The following is a 9,702-nucleotide window of genomic DNA, read 5'->3' on the forward strand; positions in this document are numbered from 1 at the left end:
CAATTACATAGGATTCCAGTTTATTTATTTCGATTATGTATGAATGCAGTTTTGTTTTTGTTCACGTGGTTGATTTGCAGATATATATACATTTATGGATCAGGCGAAAAGACTCTTTTTTAATATTATTATTATTATTACTGTTATATGCCCCTTGCTGCAAGTAGCCTGTGCAATTTTTACTTGTGTCAACTGCTTTATTTTAAGTTTTGTATTACTTATTTACATCTTTTTTTATTTGATTTGACGGTACATGGCCCCGTCCATCGTCCCTTTGATGCGGTGCAGTTGTCCTGTCCCCTTAGCAGAAAAACACCCCCAAAGCATAATGTTTCCACCTCCATGTTTGACGGTGGGGATGGTGTTCTTGGTGTCATAGGCAGCATTCCTCCTCCTCCAAACACAACGAGTTGAGTTTATGCCAAAGAGCTCAATTTTGGTCTCATCTGACCACAACACTTTCACCCAGTTCTCCTCTGAATCATTCAGATGTTCATTGGCAAACTTCAGACGGGCCTGTACATGTGCTTTCTTGAGCAGGGGGACCTTGCGGGCGCTGCAGGATTTCAGTCCTTCACGGCGTAGTGTGTTACCAATTGTTTTATTGGTGACTATGGTCCCAGCTGCCTTGAGATCATTAACAGATCTGGACTGATTCCTCACCATTCTCATGATCAATGAAACTCCACGAGGTGAGATCTTGCATGGAGCCCCAGACCGAGGGAGACTGACAGTTATTTTGTGTTTCTTCCATTTGCGAATAATCGCACCAACTGTTGTCACCTTCTCAACAAGCTGCTTGGCGATGGTCTTGTAGCCCATTCCAGCCTAGTGTAGGTCTACAATCTTGTCCCTGACATCCTTGGACAGCTCTTTGGTCTTGGCCATGGTGGAGAGTTTGGAATCTGATTGATTGATTGCTTCTGTGGACAGGTGTCTTTTCTACAGGTAACGAACTGAGATTAGGAGCACTCCCTTTAAGAGAGTGCTCCTAAACTCAGTTCGTTACTTGTATAAAAGACACCTTGGAGCCAGAAATCTTGCTGATTGATAGTGGATCAAATACTAATTTCCCTCATTAACATGCAAATCAATTTATAACTTTTTTGAAATGCATTTTTCTGGATCTTTGTGTTGTTATTCTGTCTCTCACTGTTAAAAAATACCTACCATTAAAATTATAGACTAATCATTTATTTTTCAGTGGGCAAACATACAAAATCAGCAGGGGATCAAATACTTTTTTCCCTCACTGTAGATGCTGGGTTCAGACCGCACCCCTGCCTCACTCCACGCCCCTGAGTGAAGAACTCTGTTGTTTTATTGCCAATTTTAACACCGCACTTGTTCTGTGTGTACATTGATTTAATGATGTCATAGACTTTACCCCCTACACCAATTTCCAGAAGTTTTAGGAAAAGTCCGTCATGCCAAATTGAGTCAAATGCTTTTCTGAAATCAGTAAAACAAGCAAATATTTTTTGTATATGAGGGTGTGTAGGACATAGATATGTCTCTCTATATATAAATCAAAATGTATGTATTATTATAATAATTATTTTCTTTTGCTCTAATACATTTTCCCAACACCTGTTATAATCTACCTATTTATGTGTAACACCTAGTTACAACCCTTTTTTTTCCCAATCAACTCCTCAGTTTTGACATCCCGTCCCAGTCTTTCCCGTATTCCTGGTCTTTCACGTAATTCTCTGGCCAAAATTACAATGTCAGCTGGCACTATTCAATTACCCGACTGTAAAATATGCAATCCACCTCAGACTCGTGCTAAGAGTAACACCTTGATGATTTTAACAATGTCAGCTGGTACTATCCTAACACCCAGATTGCCTCCTGCAATCAATCCGCATACCCAGGTTACCCAAGTAACCTTTGTTGATCGTAACACGTATGTCACACCAATGCGCTGCAACACTGCAGTCACACTACGGAAAACCTCACTTTCCAGAAGCGCCAACCGGACTCTCAGGATTCCAAACTTGGGCACCCGCAATCACACTGCAGTCTCTGTCTCATCCACAGTGTCCGAACGCACATTGTCATAATAACCTGGTTACACACTACCTCACCACTCCTCTCTGGGGAGCTGGTGCAGGGCAAAGCCCCAAAACCCAGGACCTTTAACTTGAAAACACAGAAAATCTCTCTAGACTTATTCCACTCTTTTTTCTTGATAGTGGGATGGTTCCCTGGTGACGTCTTGATACCTGTACAGAACACTAATTAACAGGGTGGTATTAAAAATCCTAAATTCACCCATTGTCTTGCTTTGTACTGGCACCAAAGCCCAGGACTACTCAAACTGAAGAGTCGCAGAAATCCTGAGAGAGATGTACCTCCAATCAAAAGGTTTTTATTACAAGCAGCTGCAAGGAAGAGGTTCAAGAGGCAATCTAGAGAACAGTCTTAGAGAAGTTACAAACTACAGGCACTTTTATGCAGACCGGACAGGAGAGAAAGATATCAGGCACACATGTCTGTCCTGTGATGAGTTAAGTTCTGTTTCTGCCTGACAACTGCTCAGGAAGACCCATATATAGTCAAACCGGGGAGAATTAAGGCATACGTAATGTTTAATATAAGGGGGGTTTGTACGATGTATCAAGCCCAGATTGCTGGTGAAAAATGGTTCTTATCACACCCTGTTCTTCTAGGTATCAGGGATGAACTATAGCACAATACCATAGCACAGTGAGACAGTGACCTTGTTTATACAGACACATGCAGTTCTTCAATTTCAATCTCCATCATTTTCTGTAAGCCATGTCCTACAACTTCATAGTCTCACGCAAGCACTTTGGCTTCTAGGTCTAACATCTTGTTCCTTATACTGCTGGCATTGAGGTGCAAACATTTCAGGACTCTCCTACTGCCCTCCCATTACCCTCTGAGCTGTCACTGTCCAACGCAGTATCCAGCAGTTGGAACCTGTTGGGCATTTCTAGCTCTTGGGATGTCTCTGCTAAGGTGTGTTAGTTATGAGTTCATCCAGGAAGCCAATCATTCTGCAAACCTGACACTGTAGTGCACACATGTTTCTAAATTTAGTAAGTTGTTGGTGTCCTAAACACTTTCTCTTGTTTTTTGTTCAGCTGCCTTTGTTTTAGCTGCCTGCCACCAATTGACACCTCACTGACTCCACCTCCAAATTCCTTGACTGAGTCACCTTTCCTTCAGTCTAGTTACTACAACCAACAGAGCAGCTGTACTGAATTAACTACAATTAAGGCAAACTAGGAACAAGATTACCTTAAATTAAGGCAAAACTCAAAACAAGATTAGGAATGCTAAGAAAAAAGTAGTCTGAAAGTAGAAACACAAAAAAAGTAGCCCTCTCTCTCACCTGTCCTGTGTCTGACTTTGGCAACTTCTAAAAATGTATATTTCTGTGTACTTCTATACATACATGCTCAGGGCCAGAAGATATTATACCTGCGGCATGTTGGTGTCATTGGGTGCATCTCTCCTTTCTCCTCTGAAGATACTGATTCCCTTTGATACAGATGGTTTCCCAATTAGCTCTGTTGAGTGCCAGGGATTCCAGTTGTGATTGGGTTATTTTACAATGCTTCAGGAAGTCCTTGCTAAAGTTTTTAAAATGTAATTTTTTTTCTTCCAACAGCGTGTTCAGCCACCCACAGCAGGCCACGCCAGCCTAGTCATGGACCAGCTGTAGCAACTGGGGCTCATGCTGAACATAACAAAACCTGCCTGCTTTCCTTGCACCGTATTTGTTTATCTTGGGATCTCCCTGTGAAAAGACAGGGTCCAGTCAATTTAGGTTTCCCTTCGCCAATTCCACCTTAGTGCATGGCTGAAAGGCCAAATCCTCCAGAGACTCTTGGGTCTGATGGCATGTGCTCCTTTCTTCCCTATTCTGTAATTCTGAAATTCTGTAGAGGATATTGAACTTGGGGAGAGACCTCCTCTCCAGGCGGGGGCCTTTCAGTTCAGAGTGGTATCTACACCAGAGCATAGTCCCAGAAATGTGGGATAGGTTGACAAGAGCAGAGGTGGACCTCATGGCTACTTAGGACTCCACACACTCCACTCCACGCCTCGCAATTTCCTATATGTCTTCCCATACTCTTACTTTCCTTCCAGAGCTCTTGATGAAGGTCAGGTGGGAGAAAACACACCTCCTGCTGGTGGGTCTGAACTGGTCCAGGAGGCCATGGTTTTCAGACTTGGTTCTTCTATTGGAGGGCCAGTCCTGGCGGATCACAATCTGTTGACACCTGGTGTGGCACCTGGTCCCTGCATGCTCCCAACTCCATGTGTGGCCCCTGAAAGGCTGCAGTTAGAGCAGCTGGGTTTTTTGGAAGGGGTGATTAACACCTTGGTTAATATCAGAGCGGCCAATATACTCTCAATATGAGATGAGGTAGAAAGTTTTTCAGGATTGGCATTTGGATTCCTGCCCCATTGTTGATTCACTACAGGACCTTATTATGTGGAGCAGTCTAACAGTTGTTTGTTGGTTACAGTAAACACCAGCAATGGGCACTGTGTTGGTGTCCTCCCACATCTTTTCTAGGTTTTATAACCTGAAGACAGTGAACCCAAAGTGTCCTGGATTCATTTCCAGGGTCCTTCAGGCAGTGTTGCAGTCCCTCCATGAAGTCAAGGTGTTGGAGGCCCCATTTCCATCCGGAAAGGTTGCAGGCAGCAGAGACTGCATTATAGCATGGAGTTTCTTGCTAATGCTATGTTCTATAAGTATCTCTTGTGACAGTTCTGGTATACCTGCCAATACTACATCATGGAACATTTCACAGTTGAAAGGGAATGTTTGGCTATGAACAACATAATTCATGTTCCCTGAAATAGAAATGTTCCATTAGCATCTTGGGTTGCTGAAGATTGCAGATTGTGCTTCGCTACACACTGTGTTAGCGGGTTAGAGTGGCTGCCTATCGTGACTTTGCTACACAAGATTCAAGCAATGCATTATACCCACACTGTGTAATTGGGTATAACCCTGGTCCCTGAAAAAGATTAAGTGTATTAGTATTTGTATATACACTCACCTAAAGGATTATTAGGAACACCATACTAATACTGTGTTTGACCCCCTTTCGCCTTCAGAACTGCCTTAATTCTACATGGCATTGATGTTGGCCCATATTGATAGGATAGCATCTTGCAGTTGATGGAGATTTGTGGGATGCACATCCAGGGCACGAAGCTCCCGTTCCACCACATCCCAAAGATGCTCTATTGGGTTGAGATATGGTGACTGTGGGGGCCAGTTTAGTACAGTGAACTCATTGTCATGTTCAAGAAACCAGTTTGAAATGATTCGACCTTTGTGACATGGTGCATTATCCTGCTGGAAGTAGCCATCAGAGGATGGGTACATGGTGGTCATAAAGGGATGGACATGGTCAGAAACAATGCTCAGGTAGGCCTTGGCATTTAAACGTTGCCCAATTGGCACTAAGGGGCCTAAAGTGTGCCAAGAAAACATCCCCCACACCATTACACCACCACCACCAGCCTGCACAGTGGTAACAAGGCATGATGGATCCATGTTCTCATTCTGTTTACGCCAAATTCTGACTCTACCATCTGAATGTCTCAACAGAAATCGAGACTCATCAGACCAGGCAACATTTTTCCAGTCTTCAACTGTCCAGTTTTGGTGAGCTTGTGCAAATTGTAGCCTCTTTTTCCTATTCGTAGTGGAGATGAGTGGTACCCGGTGGGGTCTTCTGCTGTTGTAGCCCATCTGCCTCAAGGTTGTACGTGTTGTGGCTTCACAAATGCTTTGCTGCGTACCTCGGTTGTAACGAGTGGTTATTTCAGTCAAAGTTGCTCTTCTATCAGCTTGAATCAGTCGGCCCATTCTCCTCTGACCTCTAGCATCAACAAGGCATTTTTGCCCACAGGACTGCCGCATACTGGATGTTTTTCCCTTTTCACACCATTCTTTGTAAACCCTAGAAATGGTTGTGCGTGAAAATCCCAGTAACTGAGCAGATTGTGAAATACTCAGACCGGCCCGTCTGGCACCAACAACCATGCCACGCTCAAAATTGCTTAAATCACCTTTCTTTCCCATTCAGACATTCAGTTTGGAGTTCAGGAGATTGTCTTGACCAGGACCACACCCCTAAATGCATTGAAGCAACTGCCATGTGATTGGTTGGTTAGATAATTGCATTAATGAGAAATTGAACAGGTGTTCCTAATAATCCTTTAGGTGAGTGTACATAATGTAGTTGACAATCTTGCATTTGTAACAAAATCAGTAATTATTACTAATTATAATGTGCTGAAACGTGAATTTCTACACATCATATATTCAATATTTATTTTATTTGCAAATGTCACAAAATATACACAACTGAAGAATTGCAGGTGATATAGCTCTCGTCTGCCTGTCCTCTGAGTCAGCTCAGCAAGTTTCTAACTTTCCTTTGGAAGTCAATCTTGATCACATTGCATCAGTCATCTGTTTGATCATGTATCCTAATTATTTTGTATTAGGTGTACGACTGGTGACAGGCTGGTTGGTGTTCACGTTTATTAGACTGCTGTTGACACTACAGTTTAGTATCTATACAGGACTGAGAAGATGATGCCCCTCACCCTTCAGCCAGTGCTGTGCACTGTCACACGGATTAAAGACAATGCCAGGCTGCTAAATGCAACACAAACAGCCCTATTGATGTCCGTGCATGATGTAGAAAGACAGTCTGTGGCAAATGCACTGTAGTGTTGAAAAGCTTGTTTTCTACAGTGATATATGCAGTTGTAATAGACAGACGGAGCCATTTCAAAGCACTTTCATGTTGCATAAGATGTTATATTTTAGTTTGATGCTATTTTTACAATGTAGAAGTCTGCTAAGATATGTACATATCGATTTCTACACCTGTTTACACAGTTTATTGCGTAAAGTTAATTTAATTACAGTTTTTTTAAGGTTTATGTTTATCTGCTTGTTTTGAAAAAGTAAAAAAAAATACTTTTAATTTTCAATGTTAATGCAGTGTTTCTGCTATGAAAATGTTATATTTGATGTTCATAAGTACAAATATTAACTTGTATCTAACTGTTTGTTTTTCAATTTAATCTCACAGCTCTTTTATAAAGGAGCCACACATTTTGTTGTATGTAGGCAGTTGTATGAACAGTATTCCGTGGACCGAAATCAGTATTAACCAAAACTATTATATTTCCTTATTAATATTATTATGTGTAATTTGTGTCTTTATCTATTCATGATTTGCTAAGTACAAAGTGCTCAAGGTCTGAAAACACAGTTGAAAGTTCAGTTGATTCTAATATTCTGTCCTAGGAGTTTGTTTGATAAAATAAGATACATAACATGTGAAAAAGCATTTCTGGGTTTTGCTCATATCTTCACAGAACCTAGTGATGTTCCTGAGTGAGGTAGTAGACTGGGTGATCCCAGATATCCCTAAAGACATCAGTGAGCAGATCAAGAAGGAAAAAGTCTTGCTGGTGGATGTCTTTCTCAAAGAGGAGAAGGAGAAGCTGCAGCTCATCCAAAATCTTTTCCTTAAAGAACAGAAGGTTAAGGAAAAGCCAGGGAATGGACCACGTCGCTGCCGAGCAGCCAGCTTTAGCCAGTTCAGCCGGGAGCACCGCTGTAGCAATGTGTCCTGCAGCTCTCAGCACACAGATGTGTGAACAGTAGAGAAAGCCATTGCTCCTTGTGGATGTCAAAGAACCTTTTGGGATGATGGGAGTATTCCTGAGGCTTGTCTTCATATGAGATTACTTTCTTCTAATGAGACAGAAATGGTTGCATCATTATTTATTAAAAAGTCAGTAGAGCTATACTGATTTTGACAAGTTATTTTTTTAAACTTTCTTTTTTTTTTACTGAGAAATTGTTTTGCTATGTTGCTCACATAAATAATACTTAATACAAAATAAGCGTGGTTTGTGTCTCAAGTTAAATGCAAGAATTCCTTCCTGGAGTTTGTTCTTAATTTTGTTTTTAAATGCCTTTAAAGAGCAAAATGGCAAATGTGACCTAGGTGGAAAGGTAAAACAAGTCTCAATGCTGTTTTAAGCAATTTACTAGAATGCAAAGCAAACAAGTCACATTTTGCAAAGTGATTTGGCATGACTGCAACCTTCTTTATGTAACAGGATGAAAGGTCTACTTTTGTGGCTCTTGGAAGAATACAAAACCTGATTCCAAATTTGAAAGTATCATAATGTCAGACATATATTTTAATAAATAAAAAATAAACATAAATTACTAAACACATTGTTATTCACTGTTCCAAAAGAAATATATTAATATAAAATAACTAAGAGAGAAATGGAGTAATATAAACAATTCAATAAATAAATTGCTACATTATTTTGAATTAAAAGAATTTCAGTTTGTAATGAAAATCCAGTCCCATCCTACATGATTTTTGCAAAAAACATTAAATAAAAGAGGGGCTTATAAAACATAAACATACTTTAAATTTTAATTCCTTTCAAACAAAAGCATTCTTAGTTATGACAGTGCTGTGAATCAAATTGTATGAAAAGGTACCATTAAATGTTGTTCCCTGCTAATTTCCATTGACATTTTTAGAAATACATTATTCACAGTTTTTGGAAATGTCTTCTCTTAGTCATGCATAAGATGTTTTGTTTTGTTTCAACCATGTAATCTTGATTTGCAGTTTCGGTTTTATATCAATGACAGTTCTGAGAGAATGAGAATTGTATTTGTCTCTTGATGGTAATGTCAGTCACAGTTTCAGGAGATGTTGAGATGTGAGGAAAAGTACTAGTTATGCATTAATCTATTGTAAACACTGCAATACTGGTTGTATCATCTTGACAATGGGTTTTGGCTTGTGGAAATATAACTTCTTCTTTTATGGAGTATAAGCAATACCATAATTAAATAATTATATCTTTACTAACCTGATTTGACTTGTGTTGTTTATTGATTATTTCAAATTTTTAACAAACAAAATTACAAGCCCAATTATTCTGAACTTAATTTGCATGGACCTAAAACAGATTTTTCATACAATGTGTAACCCTTCACCAGCTCATTCACTAACCCAGCATCTAATCTCTTAAAGGGAGTGCTCCTAATCTCAGCTCGTTACCTGTATAAAAGACACCTGGGAGCCATAAATCTTGCTGATTGATAGGGGATCAAATACTTATTTCCCTCATTAACATGCAAATCAATGTATAACTTTTTTGAAATGCGTTTTTCTGGATTTTTTTGTTGTTATTCTGTCTCTCACTGTTGAAATACACCTACCATTAAAATTATAGACTGATCATTTCTTTGTCAGTGGGCAAACGTACAAAATCAGCAGGGGATCAAATACTTTTTTCCCTCACTGTAATACTCACAGAGTAGTCTCAGAGTAGTTCAAGACAGAAAACAGGAGACACTACTTCACACTGAGAGGTGTAGAGCAAAATCCACACAAAATCTGGAGCAAATTGGAGCAATATGGTTGAAGTAGACAATTTAAATGTAAAAATGTAGTAAAATGTTGGAAAAAATGATTAGACAGAAAATAGAGGAGCATCTTAATGAAAACCATATTCTTTAAGATAGTCAACATGGGTTTAGATGAAGCAGATCATGTCTTACTAATTTATTGGAATTTTTCGAACACGCAACTGCAGCTGTAGATCACGTGAGAGCATATGATATGATATACTTAGATT

At 39.9% G+C, this 9,702-nt stretch overlaps 1 protein-coding gene across 1 annotated transcript in view; it reads left to right on the forward strand.

Annotated features, from left to right (window-relative positions):
- Positions 1-9,313, forward strand: part of LOC136772014 (anoctamin-2-like) — a 203,339-nt gene extending 194,026 nt beyond the window's left edge. The window contains exon 26 of the mRNA XM_066724657.1: positions 7,399-9,313. Coding sequence (XP_066580754.1) covers positions 7,399-7,683 — 285 coding nt within the window. The 3' untranslated portion in view covers positions 7,684-9,313. The remainder of the gene's footprint in view (positions 1-7,398) is intronic.
- The last annotated feature ends 389 nt before the right edge of the window (positions 9,314-9,702 follow it).

The sequence above is a fragment of the Amia ocellicauda genome, chromosome 15 (genome assembly GCF_036373705.1).
Source record: "Amia ocellicauda isolate fAmiCal2 chromosome 15, fAmiCal2.hap1, whole genome shotgun sequence".
NCBI classification, from domain to species: domain Eukaryota; kingdom Metazoa; phylum Chordata; class Actinopteri; order Amiiformes; family Amiidae; genus Amia; species Amia ocellicauda.